The sequence below is a fragment of the Leishmania panamensis genome, assembly GCF_000755165.1.
Source record: "Leishmania panamensis strain MHOM/PA/94/PSC-1 chromosome 13 sequence".
Classification (NCBI taxonomy): domain Eukaryota; phylum Euglenozoa; class Kinetoplastea; order Trypanosomatida; family Trypanosomatidae; genus Leishmania; species Leishmania panamensis.
The window spans coordinates 580,126-604,151 of record NC_025858.1 but is presented as its reverse complement, the minus strand read 5'-3'; the positions used below and the strand labels follow the sequence as shown (position 1 = coordinate 604,151).

Here is a 24,026-nt window from a genome sequence, read left to right as displayed (position 1 = left end):
CCTGAAGCTGCACAGAGCATCTCCACAGGCAAGCTAGCGTGTTATATCGCTGCGAAACGCTTTTCGCGAGTTGTACCAGCGCGACTTTGTTACATACGCGAAGCTGTGGAGAACGATGCTCATTGGGGGGCGTTGGTCATACGTACTTCATGAACATTATCTCGCTTCTGCTCTTCACTTTTTTTTTTCACGAATGCGCTGCACAATACGGTAGTACGACTAACAAGGAGAAAGTGTGAAGGCTAGGAGTAGACGGACATCCTCTTACGACACTCGAAAGAAGGAAAACAGAAGGTCACACCGACGTACATACGCGTATTGGGGGAACCAAAGCAGGTAACTCATAGAGAGGGCAGCGACTAAGCGACTCATTATCTTTGCTGAAGACAGCTCTTCAGCACAGTTCTCGACACTGGTGCGGCATTTGCGCCTCGTGCGACGTCGGTCAGTTGACTTGAGTAGCTATCTCCTATACGGACACTCGATCTTTTACCTCACAGATGGCGAAGGGCGACAAGGACGACGCGCCGGCGGACAAGCGTGTCGTGTGGTTGGAGCAGCGCATCACGAATGCTCTAAAGCTGAAGCCCGCCGATTCAAAGAAACTCCTTGACAGCGAAGACAACCGAGCTCAGATGAGCGAGTTTCTGGATACCGCCGATGCGTGTCACCTCTATGTATATCAAGCAGCAACTGGTGCGTTTGTGACCCGAATCGAGGCGCCAGAGGAGCTCAAGAAAAAGGGTATGTTCTTCAGCAAGATCAAGCGGGAGAAGATGGCGGATGAAAACCATATGAAGGAGGCAATCACGTTTGGCGACTTTTCGCCTGATCTCCTCAACAGCCTCAGCTCCGTGACGCGCAACGTGTACGTGCAGATCCTGAAAGGCGACAAGCGAAACACCGCGACCGTGCCCGATGTGGCTGTTGGCGAACTCATGAACGACACCAATGGGCTTCTCTCCAACTTGCTGGTCATGCAAGGCTTGAGCCAAGGCAAGACGTTTTTGCCTATGCCGCCCATTCAGTTTCCTCCGCGCATCGACGACTTTGCCATGGATAAAGAGACGCTTTACCTGCTCGAGGGCACCATCGTGTCGTGGACGTCGCAAATCAAAGCCGCAATCGGGTCGTCGCCAGAGGAGCTGGAGGAGGCCGCGCCGCAGACGGGCCGATACCCGTGCCCACTGGACGAAATCCGCTTCTGGAAGGAGAAGTCTGAGAATCTGGATGGCTTGGGGGAGCAGCTGTACTCCGTGAAATCGCTCAAGGTTCTTGTGCTGCTGAAGCGTGCAGGCAGCAGCTACTACGGTCCTTTCTCAGAGCTGATGGCTGAGTTGAAGGAGGCCGCGTACGAGTCTCGTGACAACTACCAATACCTCAAGCCCCTCATTCCCGAGTTCGAGCAGATGTGCATGTCAGCCGCCAGTCACATCCCCTTCGTGGAACTCGCCACAAGCGGTGTCTTCAAGCGCCTCTTCCACTTTTTGTACCTGCTGTGGACGCAGTCCGGCTTCTACAACAACCCCGCTCGGCTTGTCTTCCTCATCCGCGAGATGGGCAACGATCTGATTGAGATGGCTGCTGACCACGTCAACGTCGCCGAGCTCGCCGAGGGCTTGGAGAAGAAGGAGGTGATCGAGCGGTTGAGCAGCACGCTGGCGATTTGCAGCGAGTTCAAAGCAGTGTATTTCCAGTACAAGTCGCACGTAGCGTCCGTGGCGCGGCCATGGAAGTTTCAGAACGCTGCACTTTTCTCCCGATTGGATACCTTTCTGGAACGCTGCCATGACCTACTCGACGTGATCGAGACAGCGCTCCTCTTCGACAAGATGGAGAACATGAAGATTGGCGGAACCAAAGGCCAGCACCTGACGTCCGAGGCGGAAGAGATCAAGCAAATCTTCGATGCATCTGTGGCGCGATTTTTCAGCGTCGATTACAACCTTCTCGACATCACAAACACGCGCTTCGATACCGACTATGACGACCTCAAGTACGTAATTCGCGGGCTGGAAGAGCGCCTGGGTTCAATTCTGGTGACCACAATCGACGAATCCTGCGCCATCACCGAGGTATTCAAGGCCGTGGACACATTCGATGGCTTCACGGACAGGACGCCGATGCAGCAGGAGTGGGTTAAGAAGCAGGGTGGCGTGCTCGTCGGTTTTCATCAGGACTTGATCAAGGCTCAGGAGACCTACTACGCCGGTGAGGCGGTGGGGGCGTACCCCAACATGCCCCCTGTGGCAAGCACCATTGTGCGGTGCAAGGCGTTGCTAGATCGTATCAACGAGAGTCATTCTCGCGTGGTAGACCTATCCCCCAGTGTACTGGAGAGCGAGCGCGGCATTGAGGCATTCCAGTTGTACGAGAAGCTGAAGGAGCTGCTGCAGGCGACGATTCACGAGAAGTTCCAGAAGTGGACTGCCGAGGTGGGCGCTATTCGCTCGGACAAGCTACGGCTGCCTGTGCTTGCAACGGATGATAACAAGCGTCTCGCCGTCAACTTTGACGCTTCGCTCGTGAAGACGCTGCGCGAGGTGTACTATGTGGAGGTGCTCAACTCGTACGACTCGGCGGGCATAAACCAGTTCGAGATTCCACCCGATGCAGAGGCGATCTTCACGAAGCGCGACGTGTACCGTGACCAGGCGCTGAAGCTGGAGTACCTCTGCACGACATACAACAACCTCAGCGCTAGCCTCCGTCCGCACGACGAGCGTCCACTCATCGAGGCTGAGTTGCAGAAGTTCGAGTCATTTGTGTCGCGCGGCCTCAAGGACGTGCGGTGGGAGAATGAGGACTCCACGAATGCGTTCATCGAGGAGGCACTCAAGCAAGTCACGGCCATCGATACGGCTGTGTCGACGTTGCACTGCAACGTTCAGCAGATGAGGGACTCCATGAAGAAGTACAAGATGGATGACACACTTTTTCCTCTTGATGCCGCAGCGGGGGCGAAGACGATGTCGGCAGTGGAGCTGCGCAAGACGCTAGGCGACTACGTCCAGGCGCGCGCAGCTGGGCTGCGAGAGAGAGACAGCGAGATCAAGGAGCTGATGCAAAACAGCTTGGAGGCCCTGCAGACGTTGAAGATGACCAATTGCGGCGCTGCCGTGAGCAGCACCGACGCGATGTGGCAAAAGTACCTGGCGTACGTTAGCTCCGTTGCGCGGGAGTGCCTGGCCGAGGTGGCGGTGGCTTCACTGACAAACATGCGCAATCAGCTGGACCCGGTCTGGCTTGCGGACCACGACGGTATCCCTCTTGTCGATGTGAAGCTCTCTTTGTCCAAGGTAACGGCAGACAATCCGACGTCAAAGTCGCGCTTTGACCCGGCGCTCTTGACAAGCGAGTGCGAGGACAAGTCAGTGTGGCAGATGCTCAGCGACACGATCGGTGACATAATCGACTCCTCTGGCCTGATCGACCCCATTCACGGCTCCACCTCGTACACAGAGGAGATGCGGCACAACGAGCACGTCCAGGCTCTCGTGGAGGAGATTCAGACGATATTTAAGCAGAACGCGACCGCATGCGAAGAGTATCGCCACGTCTACGACGAGTTCAAGTCCCTTTGGGAGACGGATCGCAAGAAGGTGTTTGCACAGTTTATCGAGATGGACCATCAGCGCAATGCGCATCGGCCGAGCGTCTCGATAGAGGACACAACAGCTGCCATTGCGCAGGTGCAGAAGCCAGCGGAGTACTTTGGCGTAAGTCTGGAGGACTTTGATCGCGCGATTACCGAATACACGCGTATCCGAAGCCGACTCGCTGGGATTGAGGACCGCCATACGGAGGGCCCGGTGCTGGTTGACGTCAGACCTCTGCGCATGGCGCTGCGCGATTTGAGCCGGCGCTGGAAGGAGATGTATTCTGACTACCTGCTGGACAAGATCAAGACCGATCTAAATGAGCTCTACGCATTCATCAAGGAGGCCGACAGAGGGCTCGAGGTGGAGGTGCTGGATGGTGACGTGGATGCGCTGAAGTCCGTTATGCGGTGGATCCGCGACTGCCGTAAGCGCAACACGGAAGTTATGGGCGAAGATGAGACGGGCGAGACGGGTGGAATGTTCCCACCGATCAAGGCCGCCATAGGCATGCTGAAAACACACGCCAGTACTTCACCAGATGCCGATGCGGAGCTGGTGAAGATTGAGAAGCTCGAGGAGCTGCGGAAGCCTGTACCGGAGCAGTGGGTCGCACTGAACAAAAAGGCGCTCAATGCGCGCGCGCAGAACTCTATCGTTCAGGACCGTGAGGCGGAAAAGATCAAGGAGGACGTGGCGGCGTTCGAGCAGGAGCTGAACAACGAGGTGGACGCCTTTCACCAGAACCCGCTCTTCACCTATGCTATTCAGCCCGGCGAGGTCTACAACGCCATCGACAGCGTGTATGCGCACTTTACCGTGGTCGAGAATAAGGCGAAGGGGCTGCAGAACCTACAGGACCTCTTCGATCTTGCCATGGCGCATTTCAAGAGCGTCCGCGAATGTCGGCAGGAGTTGGCGCTGCTGAAGCAGATTTGGGACCTGAACTTTCACGTCACCTCTCAGTTCCGCGACTGGATGCGGTCGACGTTTAAGGACGCCGATGTTGCCTACTTTGAGGATGAAGCCAAGAAGATCTCGAAGCAGCTGCAGCTGCAGCCGATGAAGGTGAAGGGGTGGGGCGTCTTTAAGGGCGTTGACGAGACGGTGCGCAACATGCGCACGTCGCTGCCGCTGTGCGAGTCGCTGAGCTCGCCGTCGATGCGACCGCGCCACTGGGAGGAACTCGTGCGCACGACAAATCAGCCTGGCATCATCAACCCCGCCGCCGCTGATTTCACACTGGAGAAGCTCTTTGCTCTCGGCCTTCACAAGTACTCTGACGACGTAGCGAACATCGTCGAGAAAGCTGAGAAGGAGCTGCGCATAGAAGCAAACCTGTCGAAGATCATTGTTGCCTGGGAGAAGCTGCAGTTCACGTATGAAAGTGACACCCACCTGGACTGCTACCTCCTCGGCTCCGTTGACGATGTCGTAGAGCAGCTGGAGAACGACAACAACGCCCTCTCCTCCATGCTGTCGGATCGCTTTGTGGAGTATTTCTACGAGAAGGTACTGAGTTGGCAGAAGGACCTCGGGCTAGTGGACACATGCACTACAAAATGGATGGACATTCAGCGTCAGTGGCAGAACCTGTTCCCCATCTTTGTCCTATCCGAAGACATCAAGGAGCAGCTCCCAAATGAAGCGAAGCAGTTCAGCGAGGCGGACCGCGTGTTCCGACTGCTCATGAGCAAAGCGTACCTGTACACGAACCCGGTAGAGACGATTTGCTCCGGCAAGCTCTCTGAGGACATTGGCCGTGGCGAAACACTGGAGGATACGTTGAACTACATCCAGGACATTCTAAGCCGCTGTGAGAAGGCCCTGGCTGACTACCTGGAGACGAAGCGGAAGCTGTTCCCACGCTTCTTCTTTGTCTCGGACACGGACCTCATTGACATTCTTTCCAAGGGCTCTGACCCCCGTGCGGTCATTCTACACATGAGCAAGATCATCGAATCCGTCGACTCCTTCACTTTTGACAACAACCCACACCCCAACGCTGGCGCGCAAGACGTGTGGGAGATGGTATCCATTCAGGGCGAGAAGGTGACATTGACGGAGAGCTTCACGTGCGACGGCGCGGTTGAAACTTGGCTGGAGGAGCTGGTACAGTGCATGAAGCGAAGCATGAAGGCACACATCAAGGAGGCGAACGCGGGCTACATAGAAAAACCGCGAAACGAGTGGATCTACCAGTACCCGTGCCAGGCGGTCATTGTGGCGTCACGTATCTGGTTTACGACGGAGGTGCATCAAGCATTCACGCAGATCGAGGAAGGCAATGACATGGGCATGAAGGACTTGCTCAAGAGCCAAAAGTTGCAGCTCGACAGCCTCATCAAGGAAGTGCTGCTGGATCGCTCATCGACGGAGCGCAAGATGCTGGTGCACCTGATTACAATCGACGTGCACAACCGTGACATTGTGCAAAGCATGGTGGACGACCGCGTCGACTCCGTCGATGCCTTCAGCTGGCAGTCGCAGCTGCGCTACTACTGGGATGAGAACAAGGGCAGCGAGATTCGCATCGCCGACGCGGATTTCATTAACGGCTACGAGTACATCGGGTTGTGCGGCTGTCTTGTCATCACAAAGCTGACGGACCGCTGCTACATCACCCTTACGCAGGCGCTGCGCCTGAACCAGGGCGGTGCCCCTGCCGGGCCTGCCGGTACAGGCAAGACAGAGACCACAAAGGATCTGGCGCGCAACATGGGCATCGCCTGCTACGTCTTCAACTGCTCCGACCAGATGAACTACATTACGCTCGGCCAGATCTTCAAAGGTCTCGCCATGTCCGGCTCGTGGGGCTGCTTTGATGAGTTCAACCGCATCTCCATTGAGGTGCTCTCCGTGGTCGCAACCCAGGTGGGCTCCATCTTGAATGCGCTCAAGGAGAACAAGTCGCGCTTCCGTTTCGTGGGCGAGGATATCTCGCTCGTGCGCTCTGTGGGCATGTGGATCACCATGAACCCAGGCTACGCCGGCCGTACGGAGCTTCCGGAGAACATCAAGTCACTCTTCCGCCCATGCGCCATGTGCGTGCCAGACCTCAAGAACATTTGCGAGATCATGCTTGCCGCGGAAGGCTTTGGCGATGCCAAGGATCTTGCCCTGAAGTTCGTCACATTGTATCGTCTCAATAAGGAGCTGCTGTCACCGCAGGATCACTATGACTGGGGCTTGCGCGCCGTTAAGTCCGTCTTATATATCGCTGGCGCCCTCAAGCGCGGTGACCCTGACATTCCGGAGCGCAACGTGCTGATGCGCGCCCTCCGTGACACGAACATGGCGAAGCTCAGCAAGGATGACGTGTACGTGTTCATGGGGCTGATTCGGTCGCTTTTCCCGAACCTCGACGTGCCCAAGAAGAGCAAGCCGGAGCTGGTCGCTGCCTGCAAGGCGGTCTGCACGGAGCATGGCAACTTCCCGGGCGAGAACGACATTTTCATCCTGAAGTGCGTGCAGTACGAGGAGCTGCTGCACGTACGCCACTCCGTCTTCATCCTCGGTGCGGCTGGTGCCGGCAAGACCGAGTGCTGGCGCTGTTTGCAGGGTGCGCTGACGAAGCTGCACCAGGATGAGTGGAAGGCAAAGGCGGTTTCGTCGTGCCTCAACCCCAAGGCGATCTCCTCCAATGAGCTGTACGGCTACTTTACCCCACAGAAGGAGTGGCGTGACGGTATTCTTTCGACGATCTTCCGCGACTACGCCGTGGAGTCGAAGAAAAAGAAGAATATGAAGTGGATCGTGCTGGACGGCATCATCGACGCCGAGTGGATTGAGTCAATGAACACGGTGATGGACGACAACAAGATGCTAACGCTTGTCTCAAATGAGCGTATTCCACTCACGGACTCGATGCGAATGATCTTCGAAGTGTCGCACCTGCGCAATGCTTCACCGGCCACGGTGTCGCGCGCTGGTGTCATCTTCATCAACGAATCGGATCTGGGGTGGGGCCCGTTCAAGGACAAGTGGATAGCGTCGCGCGCGAAGCGCGAGGGGGTGATTCTGGACAACCTCTTCGACAAGTACGTGCCGCTCATCTTCGAGTTCTGGAAGCGTAGCATGCGGCCGATTGTGTCTGTGATGGACATCAACGTGATACAGACCCTTTGCTTCCTCCTTGACGGTATCTTCAAGACCATGGAGCTGGAGGAGCTGGCGAAGCACTCCAATCCGTTCGAAGTGTACGAGAAGTACTTTGTGTTCGCCGCCGTCTGGGCATTTGGCGGCCCGTTGCCGAGCTCCGACGGTCGCATTGACATGCGCCTCAACTTCTCAAATCAGTGGAAAAAGGAGTTTCCGAACATGAAGATCTCCGATGCCGGATCGGTCTTCGACTACTACATCGACAAGACTAAGGGTGATAACGGTGCCATGCTGTTCGACTGGAAGCCGTGGACAGAGCTCGTGCAGCCCTATACGCTGGACGCGGATGTACAGCTGTCGTCCGTATCTGTGCAAACTGCCGATACGGTGCGCATGTCATACCTCATGAACCTCTTCGTTGACAACGCGAAGGGCATCATGCTGGTGGGTACCGCTGGCACGGGTAAGACGAACCTAATCATGTCGAAGCTGCGCTCGCTGGACAAAGAGAAGGTGCTGTTCCGTGTTGTGTCCTTTAACGCCCGAACGTCATCCTCCGGTTTGCAGGCGGTGATGGAACAGTCGCTAGAAAAGCGCTCCGGCCGCACTTACGGCCCGCCGAATCGCAAGAAGCTGGTGTTCTTCCTGGACGACATGAACATGCCAGCACCAGACAAGTACGGCACTCAGGAGGCGGTGGCGCTACTACAGCAGCACGTCGGCTACGGCTTCTGGTACGACCGCGTCAAGATTGTGCAGAAGGAGGTGGTGGACGTGCGGTACGTCGGCGCGATGAATCCCAAGTCTGGCACCTTCACCATCCTCGACCGTCTGCTGCGCCACTTTGCCGTCTTCTCGACGAATATGCCGGATCGCGCTGACCTTGTAAGTATCTACGGGCAGATTTTGCAGGCTCACACAAAGCCGTTCTCCCGTGACATCCGTGACACCCTCACAACGCTGCTCACAAACGCCGCGATTGAGCTGCATTCGAGCGTGGCGAAGCTGTTCTTCCCTACAGCCATCAAGTTTCACTACCAATGGAACATGCGTGAGATGTTTAACATCTTTCAGGGCCTGTGCAAATCAAACCCGAAGTTACACAAGAGCAGCCTGCAGCTGGTTCGTCTCTGGGTGCATGAGTGCAACCGCACGTTTCGCGACCGCATGGCTGACGATGCCGACACGAAGCGCTACGACACCCTGCTGCAGGAGGTTATCGTGCGGGCCGGCTTTACAGATGTGACCGTGAAGGAAGTGATGGAGGAGCCACTGCTGTGGGCGCCATTCCACACAACTCCAGACGGGCAGGAGAACGTGTATAATGAGACAAACTACGATGAGGCCGGTGCCTACTTGCGCAAGAAGCTAGTGGACTACAACGAGAACTACGCTTCCATGAACCTGGTGCTGTTCAACCAGGCCATCGAGCATGTTTGTCGCATCTCCCGTATCACCTCGAACCCGCGCGGTAATGCGTTCTTGGTCGGCGTTGGCGGCTCTGGTAAGCAGTCCTTGGCGCGCCTGGCGTCGTACATAAACGGCCACGACATCTTTCAGATTCTTGTAACGAGCACGTACGATATCAATGACTTCCGCACCGACATGCAGGAGTTGTACCGCAAATGTGGCGTCCGCGGGTACCCATTCGCGTTCATCATCACCGACACGCAGATTGTGTCGGTAGACATGTTGGTGTACTTGAATGACATGCTGAGCAGCGGCAACGTGCCGGAGCTGTTCAACCAGGATGAGCGCGAGGGCATAATCAGCTCTATCACCAACGAGGTGAAGGCCTCTGGCGCCACTGACTACTCGAACCCGGACGTGTGCTGGGACTACTTCATCAACAAGGTCCGCTCAAACCTACACATTATTCTGTGTTTCTCACCCGTGAGCAAGAACTTTGCAGCGTGGTGCCGACAGTTCCCAGCGCTGGCTAATACCACTGTTATTGACTGGTTCCTGAGCTGGCCGGAGCAGGCACTCAAGTCGGTGGCGCAGCGCTTCCTGTCTGAGATCGAGCTGGGCGGCGAGGAAACGACACAAAACATTGCAGAGTTCATGGCGTACTGCCAGATGAAAGTGACGGAGACGTGCGAGGAGTACTACGCCCAGGAGAAGCGCCACGCCTACACGACACCAAAGTCGTTCCTCGAGCTGATCGCATTCTACAAGGACTTGCTAGCCCGGAAACGCAAGGAAAACAATGATCAAACAGATCGCCTCGTGAGCGGTATTGACAAAATTAAAGAGGCGGGTGCACAGGTGCAGGGGCTGCAAGAGGTGCTTCAACGAGAGAGCGTGGAGGTGGAGGAAGCGCGGCAGAAGACGGCAGCGCTACTCGAGACGGTGGGCCGCGAGAAGTCCGTCGTGGAAGAGCAGAGTGCGATTGCAGCGAAGGAGGAAGCGAAGACAAACAAGATTGTGGAGGAGGTGACGTCGTTTGAGATGCAGTGTCAGGAAGATTTGGCTAAAGCACAGCCGCTCGTCCAGGAGGCTCTGGCAGCCCTCGACACTCTTGACAAAGCCTCGATTGCGGAGCTCAAGAATCTCGGCAAGCCGCCGGAAGATGTGCAGATGGTGGCCATCTGCGTGCTGGTGCTCACGTCGAACCCGCGCTCGATTCCGTCGATGAAGCAGCGGTCGTGGAACGAGTGCAAAAAGATGATGAACCAGGTGGATCGCTTCTTGACGGAGCTGCGCAGCTTCGACGTCAACAACATCCCCCAGGTGTGCATCGATCAAATACAGGTCTATATCAACAACCCCTCCTTCGACCCGGACATCATCAAGAACAAATCCTTTGCCGCCGCTGGTCTATGCAAGTGGGCCATCGGCATGAACCGCTACCACGTTGTCCGTTGCGAGGTGCGTCCAAAGGAGGAGCGGCTCGCCGAGGCACAGCAGCGTCTGGTCTCTAGCCGCACTGCGCTGAAGAAGATTCAGGATAAGGTGGCGGACCTGCAGGCCAAGCTTGCTGGACTGGTGAGCCAATATGACACGGCCGTGGCCGAAGCTGACGCGATCGAGGCCAAGGCGAAGAAGACACAGATGAAGATGAATCTGGCGCAGCGCCTTGTGAGCGGATTGTCGGACGAGAGTATGCGCTGGGGTGCCACCATCGAGAAACTGAAGGAGGCCGCGAAGCTGCTGGTCGGCGATGTATTGCTGAGCGCGTCGTTTGTGTCTTACATTGGGCCCTTCTCCAAGGCGTTCCGCGAGCAGATCGTGGAGCAGGACTGGCTTCCACAAATCAAGAAGCTGGGCATTCCAATGACGGAGGGTCTTGACGTAACGATGAATGTCCTTACCTCGGAGGCAGCGGTTGCGTCGTGGAACAACGAGGGTCTCCCATCTGATCGTGTCTCGACCGAGAACGGCGCCATTCTCAACAACTGTATGCGTTGGCCGCTCATGATCGACCCTCAGCTTCAAGGCATCAAGTGGATTCGCACCCGTGAGGAGAAGAACGGCCTGCGTGTGGTGCAGACCACGCAGAAGGGCTGGCAGCGCACACTGCAGACGTGCATCGAGGAGGGTCTTCCGTGCCTCATCGAGGGCCTCGGCGAGTTTGTGGAGCCCGTTCTTGACGGTGTGCTGAGCCGCCAGACGTTCCGCAAGGGCGGCCGAGAATTCATCAAGCTGGGCGCTACCGAGGTGGAGTACAACCCAAAGTTCCGGCTGATTCTGCAGACGAAGCTCGGCAACCCTCACTACGGACCCGAAGTGAACGCACAGACGACCCTCATTAACTTCATGGTTACGGAAACAGGTCTGGCGGATCAGCTGCTGGCTGTCGTGGTGAGCCAGGAGCGACCAGACTTGGAGAAGAAGCGCGGTATGCTCATTCGACAGATGAACACCATGACGATCGAGCTGCAGCAATGCGAGAATGGGCTGCTTTACGAGCTGACGAACGCAACAGGCGACATCCTAGAGAACGTCACTCTCGTGGAAAACTTGGAGACGACCAAGAAGAAGGCAAAAGATATTAACGCCTCTTTTGCCCAGGCCGTCGTTACACAGGAAGATATCGCGCAGAACCGTCTCCGTTACACCGACGTAGCGGTGCGCGGCGCTCTCCTGTTCTTTCAGATTGACCAACTGTGGAAGATCGACCACATGTACCAGTATTCGCTGGAGGCGTTCATGGTGGTCTTCAACAAGGCTCTCGCGGGCGCGCCGCAGCCGGAGAACAGGAAAGACGTGACGAAGCGCGTGGCAAACGTGACCCAGTCGATCACAGAGAACGTATTTGCCTACGTATCGCGCGGCCTGTTTGAGCGCCACAAGCTTATCTTCTCTAGTCTTCTCACCTTTGCCATTCTGAGCCGCCACAACGAGATTAATCTAAAGCAGTTAGATTTCCTTCTCCGAGGTAAGAAGAAAACCGGCGTGTTACGGCCAGAGACGGTGATGGGGTGGTGCACGCAGCCGAACTGGGATGCAGTGCAGGCGCTTGCGGAGGTGGAGGGTTCGACGCCGATGTTCAACCTGCTGCCGAGCGATATGGCAGAAAACAATCGGTGGTATCAGTACTGCGAGCTCGAGAAGCCGGAGACTGAGAAGATGCCGGGCGAGTGGAAGAATCTCTCTAACTTTGAGCGTCTGTTGGTGCTACGTTGCCTGCGACCTGATCGACTCACGGCGGCGTTAGAAATGTTTGTGGGAATCAGCATCGGCCGCTTTTTTGTGTCTGATCAGGCAGTTGACATCTCCGTCTCGTACCAGAACTCAAGCACGACGACGCCGCTCTTCTTTATCTTGTCCCCTGGTGTCGACCCGGTCAAGGCAGTCGAGGAGCTGGGGCGAAAACTAGGCTACACGTATGACAAAGAGAATTTCTACAACGTGTCACTTGGACAAGGTCAAGAGGTCGTGGCGGACCGAGCGCTCGACAAGTGCTTCGCCGAGGGCGGATGGGCGCTATTGTCAAACATTCACCTTGTCGAGAAGTGGCTGCGCACACTGGAGCGGCGTCTCGACACGTACGCCGAGACATACACGCGCGTTGCGCAGCTACGCAAAGAGATTTTGGAGCGGAAGGCTGGCGAGCGCAGCGCCGCTGCAGGAGACGGTGATGACAACGAGCAGCACGATGATGAAGCAGCTGAGAGCAAGTCCGAGCCCTCGCATGACGAGAGTGGCGAGGGGGAGACGGACGAAGAGAATGGTGATGGCGAGGAGGGTTCCGAGACTGGCAGGGGCAACGCGGCCGCAGCGCTGAAGGAGGATGCGATTGTGGTGACGGATGAAGAAATCCAGTTTGATGGCGTGAAGGGGCACCCGGACTTCCGCGTGTTCCTGAGCGCTGAACCGTCGAATGTGATCCCTATTGGTATTCTACAGCGCTCGGTGAAGCTGACCTCGGAGCCACCGACAGGCATTCGGCAGAACATCGTGCGTGCGATGAGCAACTTCAGTGACGAGCCCTGGGAGAAGAGTGCGAAGCCAACCGAGTACCGCTGCATCATGTTCTCTATGTGCTTCTTTCACGCCGTGGTGGTGGAGCGCAAGAAGTTTGGCCCTCTGGGCTGGAATCGCGCCTATCCGTTCAACGCCGGTGACCTCACAACGTGCATGGAGGTGGCGGCAAACTACATTGAGGACCGCCCCAAGGTGCCCTGGGAGGATCTGCGCTACGTGTTTGGCGAGATCATGTACGGTGGCCACATTACAGACGACTGGGATCGCGTCCTGTGCATGGCGTACCTGCAGAGCTACATTATCGCAGATTGCTGCGATGGCCTGCAGCTCGCCCCAGGTGTGGCAGTACCGGCACCGGCGAGTTACCAGGAGTACATGCAGTGGCTAACGGCTGCCGACGACTTTCCGGCTGAGTCGCCGCTGCTGTACGGACTGCACCCCAACGCTGAGATCAACTACCGCACAATGCAGGCCGACGTCCTCTTCAAGACCATCAACGAACTGCAGCCCAAGAAGCACAGCGGCGGTGACATGCTGAGCCCGCAGGAGGTTGTGCAGCAGAAGATCGACGAGATCCGCGAGCGCTTGCCGGAGCCGCACAACTTGCAAGACCTTTCAGAGCGCCTCGAGGATGACCGCTCGCCGCAACAGCACGTGTTTTACCAGGAGAGCGAGCGCATGAATATCCTCATTGAGACTCTGAGTGCGTCGCTGGAGGAGCTGAACCTTGGCCTAAAGGGTGCGCTGTCGATGAGTACCGCGATGCAGGAGCTGTTCGACCAGATTTACCTCGACAAGATGCCGGAGCGGTGGGCGCGCGTATCCTTCATGTCGCAGCGCATGCTCGGTTCGTGGGTGGAGAACTTCCTGGCGCGCAATGAGCAGCTAGTGAGCTGGAACGCCGATCTGCAGACGCCGAAGGTGACCAACATTGCACTCTTTTTCAACCCAATGTCATTCCTTACTGCCATCATGCAGACCACCTCCATCATTAACAGTTTTGATCTCGACCAGATGGCGCTTGTGGTGGATGTACTGAAGAAGTCCGCCGACCAGATCGAATCTAACGCGCGCGACGGTTGCTACGTGACCGGACTGTCAATGGAAGGAGCTCGGTGGGATGGCACAGGGGGCTGCATCGAGGATAGTCGTCTCAAGGACCTGTATCCGAAGATGCCCATCATGCAAGTTCGCTCCCTGCCTCTGAGCAAGATTGATCGGCGAGACCAGTACGAGTGCCCCGTGTATAAGACGCAGGCCCGCGGCCCTGGCTTTGTCGTCGGTTTCTACCTCAAGAGCAAGCAGCCATCGCGTAAGTGGGTAATCGCTGGCGTGGGTCTGCTGCTAGATGTGGTGGAGTAACCAGAGGCCACCGTACGCGGAGTGCGGAGCGGGCGCCTAACGAAACATAGACAATGCAGCGCCGTAGCCCGCTGCAGCGAGACGCCTTATTGTTCATTTTTTGCTTTTTTTTTGATGCAGCAACTCGGCCGGTGCCACGCATCTCTCATCGCCATGTGGAGATGAGCCGGTCGGGGTGTGCCGATGTGTCTAGAGTACTCATGTTTAGTAGCACCTGTTTCTTTCAAATTTACTGGCTTTCTGCACGCGTGTCTTTCTCGGCGTGCCTTCTTCTGCCGCATTCCTATTTTCTGCTTGTTTACTTGTGATGTAAGCTGTGCAGTGTTCAACACAACCATACACGCCACGCAGTACGCATGTTCGTTCTCTTTGATCCCTGTGAATCTCACAATGCCCTCCTCTTCCAAGTAAAAAAAAAAAGATGTATGGACACCAGAGGAAACACAGCGATAATCAGCCGAATCACCATGAGCGCGTAGCACTTCAGCGGTGTTGCTGAGGTGTTGCAAGTATTACATTCGCCACCCTCCTCTCCTTTTGCACGCTAGAGGTGGCGCACGTGCCGCGGTTTTAGAGGCCGAGGGCCCACTTTACGATGTCACAAGGTTGAGAGTAGCGAAGTGGCGGGTGATTGGAGGCAGTCAAAGATGTAACATGACAGGGGCTCTGTGTTCTCGGGCTATCAGCCAAGCAATGCCGTCTACACTTTTTTTTTACACTCCTCTATCCTCCAACGCCTATCTTGCCCCTTCCTTGTCCTCTTTCCACAGCATACAATGGGCTTCAAATAAAGGGGGGGGGAGAATAATAAGCACGACTGGAACCTGCAGCGCGACGTCTCGTCACCTATGGAGACTGCAGCTGTGGCTCACGGGGACTGGATGCAACACAAACAACCTCTCTCTGTCCACCTCTGCCGCGGTTGCGGGTGGCAATTAGTGTAGTGATTTCGCTGGTGCATGTGATTACCTGCATGCATAAAGAGTAGAGTGGGTTCTTGTGTGCCTTGCCGACTTTTCTTCAGTTTCATCGGCTTCCTGATGATCTCGGCCACCTATGTGTGGTATGTCAGGTTCCGGTATCCACTCTTTGGGAAAGTTGGGATGATGTGTCACTGCTGATAGCAGTGAGGTTGTGGATGGTGTTGTATCAGAACGATCGGCAATAGTGAACGTGCTTTTACCGCCCACAAGATAGGCAACTTGTGGACGTGGCTCGAGTGCATCTCAGCCGACACTCACTGCCTGCTGGTGAGGAGACTGAGGCAACGTGTGCAGCAGGTGGATCAGTACAGTGCGAGTCTGGAGTCGTGCTCAGATGACTGATTTAGCATTGCTGTAACGCACGTCTACGGCTGCTTTGTATCACGCGGTGAGCCTGTGACACGCTGGGTTCAGTGGCGCTTGAATTCCTGTTACATGACGGAGAATGGGCGCATGGGGAAAAGGGGGGAGCCATACCGTATGGAGTCTGTTTGGCTGCGTGTGCGCGGCGCCATCGTTTTTCTTACTCTTCGCTCCTTCTCTCTGTTGTCCCACTTGCACCTACGAAGAAAGAAAAGTCAACACTAACGGAGCAGATGGACGGCATTCTTTCAGGCTTAAACATTACGTGCAATGAGGCAGCGCTGTCGCTCATCGAGATGGCGCGTAGCAACGGACTGCTGTTCAGTAGCAGTGATTTAACAGCAACAAGCGACCACACCACCGAGCACAGCCATCATTATCACGTCTGCGGCTCGTCCTTTGATGTGGCGCCGCACTTTGAGGTTCTGAACGCGATTGGGCATGGCACGTATGGTTTGGTGTGCGCTGCTGTGGACCTGCGCCTTGTTCCATCCAGCGTCTACTATAACGAGGCGATGCGCACCATTGAGGAGGAAGGCCGCATTGTTACGCGACGACGTCGTGGCCACGACGCTCCCATATACTTTCGTACGCGTGTTGTGCTGGGCGAGACACCGAGTGGTAGTCCAGTGCGAGTTCCGCACTTGTACTCGGAACCGTTTAAGCGCCGTGTGCTAGCGCATGGGGAGGTGTCACCGTTTGTGGCGATCAAGAAGGTGGCGAAGGTTTTCGACGATCTCGTGGATGGGCGCCGTATCCTGAGAGAGGTGAAGCTGCTGAAGTACCTGCAGGGACATCCGAACATTCTGCGGTTGATGGAAGTTGGGCGGCCTCCCGTCTCTACGGTGGCCCCGTCGTCCGCCACGTTCGAAGACATCTATATTGTGACTGACCTCATGGACACAGACCTAGCTGCCCTGCTGAAGTCTTCGCAGGAGATTCAGATGAACCAGCTCCGCTTTATCGCCTATCAGCTTTTCAAGGCGCTGGTGTACGTGCACAGCAGTGGCGTCATCCATCGTGACCTGAAGCCGTGTAATATCTTGCTTAATGGCAACTGCGACATGAAGCTGTGCGATTTTGGTCTCTCTCGTGGCGGTGTTCCTGCTTGGTTGCATGAAAGCACTCTCAAGGCGGTCGCGGCCGATGCTGAGTCAAGCATCGAAGAGCTTGAAGACTGGGGTCGATTCTGTTGGTCATCTTCCGCTGCCCGTAGTGCATCATGCGCTTCTCACGTGGCCAAGCAACCCCCGCTCTACAGCCTCACCGACTATGTTGTCACGCGTTACTATCGAGCACCTGAACTGCTCGTAATGGGGCGCTACAACCACGCAATCGACATGTGGTCTGCCGGTTGTATCCTAGCCGAGATGCTGCTGCGCCGCCCTTTGTTTGCCGGTGCAAACTACCTTTCCCAGCTGACGTTGATTCTGGAGACTCCGGGGCTACGCGACGTGCCGCAGGCCCCGGAGCAGGTCGCCACGCTTTTCGAGGGTGGCGAGGAGGGCAAGCACTTTATCTGCGACATTCTTTTTCACAACACTGCCGGAAGATGGGAACCGCGAACACTACGCAACCAAGTGCAGTCACAGGCCATGTTCCACACCACCCTCTTTGGCTCCAGCGCTGACATTCCCGTTAGTCTCGGCATCTTGATTGCCAAGCTGCTTTCCTTTGATCCAAGAAAGCGGCCTACCGCTGTGGAGGCGCTGCGCGATCCATTTTTTCGCCCACTCTATGACGCCAGAGATGAAATTGTGCGCTGCACTGCATCCGACTCGGGCTTTGCACGAGAGGAAATCGATGACATCGCTGCCTACAGGAAAACTCACCCATGCGTTGTGGTGGACGAGAACCCGGTATTCCCGTGGGAGTTCGACCACTGCATTACCAATGCACAGACATTGCGCAGCCTCTTCGAGGAGGAGTGCCAGATCTCGCGTGATGTGCAGCGGCAGATTGAACGGCAGCAGCGTCCGCTTTCGACTCCCACGGCGTGCAGTTTAGTACCGTAAACATCACTGGAGAGGGGCTCGGCTTTGGGGACGTCGGACAGAAGCGGCGGTGATAATGCCCAGTGAGTTATGAGGGAACACGTAAACAAACACCCCCATTCTCACCGCGCACACTTAGCAACTTGCCACCGCTGCGGCACTCTCCGTGCACCACATTTTCTTTTTTCTTTGCGTGCTGATGCTGCGAGACTTCTCTCTCTCTCTCTCTGTGAGTGTGTGGTGCAGGATACACCCACATGCGAGGCGATTCAACAGCAGCAATGCGTGCTGTGCTCTTCTTTCTCTCACTTTGACAAGCCCGTGTACGTCATCTGACTGCTCTGCCCGGAGTAGGAACTTCCTATTGCTCTTTTTCATAGGATAGCCACTGACTCTGGGAAGAGAATCGAGTACCGGGGGAGTTGTGAGCCTGTGGCGATGCCACGTGTGGAGCAAATTCCATGGCCAGCGCATCCAGTAGTCCTGTCGCCAAGCACCGCAAACTCCTGATTTCTGTGGTTGCGCATTCCCCTATCCCCTGACCTCTCTCTTCACATTCCTGTCGTCATATTTGCACCACTGCCTCTCTTTTCTCTCTCTCTTGGCACACACCACGCACGCATGCACACACACACACATGCGCACTCTTGCACACCGCCGCTTCACTTCTCCTGCTCCTTGCGCACAGTCTCAAAGTAGGAAAAGAAAGCACATAGGAGGACGTGCGGGGGACATATCTGCATAACGTGGAAAAAGCGAGTCGAAGCCCTCTCCACCTTCTCCCTGTGGCTGGGAATCAGTATTTTTATGCCAACAAGAGAGAGCGACACAAACAGACAGCCTGCGTTTGACTGTGCCCGTGCGTTTCCTTTGTGTAGAAAAAGACCAGAGGTCCGGCAGAACACACCAAACGTGCTCACTTCACGCGACCTCTGCTTCCTCTTTCCCTCTGTGTATTTGCATTTTTCTACAGGCATGCACGTACAAACGCTCGTACAGGCGTACAACACAGGTGCACAGACATTCAGAGACGACAGAAGAACGAGAGAGCCGCTGTCACAGCACTGACACAGCTCAGAGTCTGCGAGAGGAGCAGCAAAACACTCCAATCAGGCAAGGTCGCCATACGAGGCGCGCTGCCATCCTCCCTACACTTGCCCCATCGAAATCCGGCAGTGCCACTATTCGCTCACTCCCTTCAATTTCCACACGCAACACAATGTTGCGCCGAAACGCCAGTTTCGTCAGCCAGGCGCCACGGCTTGCCACGGCGGTGCTCAGCTGTGGCGCGCTCTTGCAACCAGTGTGCCACAATGCCACCTCCTCGGTACCTCCAAGGTATGCGACTGCCGCTGGTGCGACGGAGTCTGCTCCAGGGTTGTCCGCGAGGGGCTTGCCTGCCGTGCCTGCGATGAGGCCGTACCCAGCGCGACAAAACCCATTTTTGCCCACCTTGGTGACCGACGACCCCAAGATGCTGCTGGCCAAAGCGCAGTACTGCATCTTCACCCTCGCCTACGATCCCGTGCAGAAGTTGTTTGCTGTCTACTCCGCCACAACAAACGAGGTGGTGGTCATGGAGGAGGCACTCATCTGGAAGGCCGCCATGTGGATGGACGAGCGCATCGGTGATGACTACATCGCTGGGCTCCTGTTCGGCAACGACGCCTCGACCGACGTGAAGTCCGCCGCGGCGCTGCTAAGCAACAAGGCAATGAAGAGGCTGGCGTTGGCCCCAGACACGTGGGGCATCACGTTCCTTGCCTTCAAAGCACAACAGGAGGTTGTGAAGGGTGTAGACATGCCTCTCGGACTCGAGCACGCTGCATTTCTGCTGACGCAGCGCCAGTTCAATGGCACTACCGTCGACCCATCGGTGTACGATGTGGGGGCCGGCACGTACATGCCGAGCGATACGCTCAAGTCAAACGGGGCAGCGCGCAGTGCCGTTCTAGGCTGGGAGGTGCTGCTCAACGTGCATCGCCGCTTTGGTACCCCTGGCAGTCGCAAGGCGCTGAATCCGGTGGAGCAGATTGTGCGACGCGTCGTGAAAGCGGTGAACGTCTTCGTGGTGGATATCAACGTGCGGGTCGGCAAGGGCACCATCACGGAGGGGTACACGATGATTGTCACCATCTTTGACTCACAGCGGCGCTCCCAGTCGGTGCACATGATCCGCAGCTTAGCAGAGGAAACCGTGAAGCTCAACGCCCTCACCACGCTCCTCTATGGCGAAGGCAGCTCGTCTATTACGCTGTTTGTACCGACGGCCCGCACCAGGCCGTCGCAGCTCGTGGCGTTTGCGAGGACATGCCGCCCGAAGAGTCCGTTCTTCGTGGCGGAGATTTCGAGCTTGGATCCGTACTTTGGTGGGCACAGGGTCGCAAAGGGCGTTAGCGAGGAGGAGGACCCGCGGGCAACGTGGAACCTCATCAGGCAAAATTGCTTCCCAGAGAATCACCTGCGCAGGAATGAGGAGAAAATGGACCGCTACCTCCATAGGGGCTTCACCGCGCTGGCAAACAAGCTCTTCTCGGAGCGTCTGCACAAAGTCTCGCCAGCCATAATGAGCGCCGTGAACAGCATTCCTGCGCAGGAAGAGGCTGCGGCTGCCTTTAAGCGCCTGGAAGAGATGGCTGCGGAGGCGAAGAAGAACCCAGTGCCGCAAATCACAACGGCCAGCTTTCTCAACAAGGTCAACATCAACGACGCTGAGGTGGTATTTGGGCTACAGCAGTGGCGTAGAAAAATCTACGAGGATCAAGGACGCCTGGAGCGGGAGAAGAAAGCCCTAGACGGCCTGCGCCGGTACCTCATCCTTGATTTGGAGACGACGACGATACGACGCTACAAGCGTGTCGCGAACCCGTTCACCAAGGAGAACTACGTCGTCTTGTCTGGCGCTCGCGACTACAAGGGGAACATCTTCTTGCCGAGGCGCTACTTTGACCGCAGCGTTGCCTTGCGCTACGACGATCCGTCCGTGACAAGTCAGAACCACCTCGTTGAGAAGTCTTCCAAGGACTCGCTTTTTCTGCCGCCACTAGACGAGTACGATGTCATCGTCGGCCACAACATCAAATTCGACATGCTGCACATTTGGCGCGACGTTGAATTCCGCAGGTTCCTGCGCCGTGGCGGCAAAATATGGGATACCATGTATGCCGAGTACCTCTTGACCGGACATGAGGTGAAGCTCGGGCACGGGGCAGGCCTGGAAGATGTGGCGAAGAGCTACGGCGGCCAAACAATGAAACTGGATGCTGTGAAGCAGGCGTGGTCAGAGGGGAAGGAGACGTACGAGATCCCGTACAGCACTCTCACAGAGTACCTCCACGGTGATCTGGAGAACACCGAGCTCATTTTCTGCAAGCACATGGAGCGGGCCCTTGAGCAGCGGCAGGTCATTATCTGCTGTGCGCGGATGGAGGGACTTCTGTGCACGACGGAGATGGAGTACAACGGGCTCAAGACAAACCTCGACTTAGCTCAGCGACAAAGCAATGAATTGACGACGAAGGTATCGGAACTGCGCCGACAGTTGGAGGAGTCGATCCCGCACGAGATTCCGCACGACTGCCGCAAGTTCTTCAACTGGTCCTCAAATCAGCACCTCATCACATTCTTCTTTGGCGGTAATCTCACGCTGAGCACGAACGCGCGGGAAAGCAAGCCGCTGACGGGCGAGCTGTTTGCGCGTCACACGTTGTTCCTCCGCTCCGAGTACTTCCCGCGGTCTGCGTACCCGAATGGCGTCTTTCTGCGACCACCAGTGCACGTCCTTGGCATTGGTGACTGCGTGGTTATGGCGGGGCTTCCCTCTGAGAAGGGCACGCGCCTCTTCCGCGGTTACCTGGAGGCGTACATGCGACAGGCGAACTTCCGCAAGAGCTCATCGATTTTGGAGAGTTTGCGGCGAGAGGCAACGACGGTGTCGCGGCTGGATGCCGACAAGCGCGGCGAGACGTCAGCCCTGGCCAACCTGCTGCCGCGCCGCCATCTCTTCCTCTTCGCGGCGCTCACCATGAGCAGTAACGACGGCATTGCGAAGTTTTTCGTCAAGAACCCGATCAGCGGCGAGTCCGTGACAATCACGGAGAGCGACAGGGCGGAGCAGCTGGAGCGGTTTGTGAGCGCTCAAGTAGCAAAGCATACAGAGATGATCATGCCTACTGAGGACGACGCTTCGTTGAAGGACGCGGCGTTTGCAGGCGCGCACGTGACTATTCTAGCGCGCGACGCCGGCTTCTCTTTCATGCACTTTATCCACAGCGATGCGGGGCTGACTCGGTACTTGGATGCGCACGCCGGCTACGTTGACACGGTTGACCCAAAGCTGCGCTACAACATCTCTCTCGCCGACACGGTAGCCATCTTTGCCTACTACAAATACCACTATGTGAACGATGTGAACGCGAAGCTAAGCAGCTCGAGGCAGAGAAGCAGCAGCACCAGCGGCAGCGCCGTCGACTCGTTTGGACCTGTCATCCCGGCAAAGGCACTGCCGAAGGTGGGGAGGCGCAACAAGCTGAGCATCGCCGAGGCCTTCAAGAAGGCGCTTCTGCAGGAGTCATTGATGAAGCCGGAGGAGTGGTGCAACTACTACATTGACATCTTTTTCCACATCGCCAACGCGGCCCTGCAGCACGAGGCGCTCTCGACGGAGCCACCCAAGCCACGCAAGGGAAAGAAGAGGGATGCAGCACGTGTCGACGACGACCTTCCCGTACTGTTGCGGCAGCGGCGCGCTTTTGTCGGCTACTACAATTCGCTGCCTGATGCCGAGCGAAAGCGGCTGGCGCTTATGTGTCTGGTGGGCAAGACGGCCTCCTCAGCGTACGACTGCTTTGCCATCCCATGCGCTCACGATGATCTCGTCAAGGTGAGCATCAAGGGCCGGCTTGCGCAGTACATCCCAAATGAGCTGGAGGCGGAGCAGGTGATGCGCCGCTTCCGCAGCTCCACGACACGCCAACTGCAGGTCGGCGAAGACAGCCTTAGTTACTTTAAGTCTAACCATGACGACAAGACCGCCAGTATTATCCTTGAGTTGCGCGCGCTCGAGAAGCTAATCGGTACCTACTATGAGAGCACTGATGGCGGCACTGGAATGGTGTCGCTCGTGCACTCGACGGACAGCTGCATCCACCACGAGCTGATCCACAACAAGACCAATACCGGACGTCTGGCGAGTGCCAACCCGAACTGTCAGAACATTCCCAAGGAGGACAAATCAAGCTTGCGAGACATGTTCATCAGTCGCTTCGGTGACAAGGGTATGTGCATCGAAGCAGACTACTCACAGCTGGAGGTTGTGGCGCTCGCTGTCCTCGCATCCGACGAACAGATGCTTGAAGACTTGCGGCAGAACGTGGACTTTCATTGCAAGCGTGTGACGATGATGCGACCCGATCTCAAGTACACAGACGTGCTGCAGCGCGCCAAGAAGAACAAGGAGCTGGAGTTCGTGAAGCTGCGACAGCAGGCGAAGATCTTCTCCTTCCAGCGGCAGTACGGTGCTGGCGTGCGGATGCTGAGTCAGAGCACTGGACTCACTCAGGATCAGGTGCGCATGCTCATCGAGAAGGAGAATGAGACTTACCGTGGCGTCGAGGTGTTCAACAAGATGGTAGCCTTATCGGCGAACAGCTACGACGCATCGCTGCAGAACGGTGTACGCAACGTTCGAGGCCACCAGTTCTTCAAGGGCATGTTCCCCGTGCTCACGGGCAGCCGCTACGTCTTCACAGAGTCGGATGTCCCTGAGGGAATGCTGCGCGAACGGGACGCGGTGCGCAAGTCAACGAATTTCTCACCGACACACCTCAAGAACTACCCCGTGCAGGGCTTCGCTGGCGAGATTGTACAGGTGATGCTCGGGGTGCTGTGGCGGCACTTCCTCGCCAACAACAATTACAACGGCCTTGCGGTGCTCACGAACACAGTGCACGACTGCGTGTGGGTGGACTGCCATGTCTCGGTGTACCGGCAGGTAGCCAAGGATGTAGAGCTGATCATGGACGGAGTGCAGACGGTGCTCAATGCCTTGTACCCTGAGATGCAGGTGGCCGTGGATTTCCCGTGCGATGTGGTGGCTGGGGAGAGCATGGGTGCACTGCGGCCCATCGAGGAGGAAACGACGCTCTAGACCCTCTCTCAGTGCTCATTTGTTTGGCTGATGCGACTCTTTTTTT

General features: G+C 56.5%; 3 protein-coding genes across 3 annotated transcripts, besides 1 other annotated feature; all 3 read left to right on the top strand.

Moving 5' to 3' along the window:
* Window positions 1–500: 500 nt before the first annotated feature.
* On the top strand, window positions 501–14,492 carry LPMP_131520 (dynein heavy chain, putative; the record flags this gene model as incomplete). The annotated part of the gene is made up of 1 exon (XM_010698930.1): window positions 501–14,492. One exon carries the CDS (start codon window positions 501–503, stop codon window positions 14,490–14,492), a length of 13,992 nt encoding a protein of 4,663 aa, XP_010697232.1.
* Window positions 14,493–15,526: 1,034 nt separating this feature from the next.
* Window positions 15,527–15,928: a repeat region.
* A 143-nt stretch (window positions 15,929–16,071) lies between these two features.
* Window positions 16,072–17,853, top strand: MPK7 (mitogen-activated protein kinase 7, putative; the record flags this gene model as incomplete). Its single annotated transcript, XM_010698929.1, has 1 exon — window positions 16,072–17,853. The coding sequence occupies one exon, from the start codon at window positions 16,072–16,074 to the stop codon at window positions 17,851–17,853; it is 1,782 nt and encodes a 593-aa protein (XP_010697231.1).
* Window positions 17,854–19,243: 1,390 nt separating this feature from the next.
* On the top strand, window positions 19,244–23,980 carry LPMP_131500 (mitochondrial DNA polymerase I protein D, putative; the record flags this gene model as incomplete). Its single annotated transcript, XM_010698928.1, has 1 exon — window positions 19,244–23,980. The coding sequence occupies one exon, from the start codon at window positions 19,244–19,246 to the stop codon at window positions 23,978–23,980; it is 4,737 nt and encodes a 1,578-aa protein (XP_010697230.1).
* Window positions 23,981–24,026: the final 46 nt, after the last annotated feature.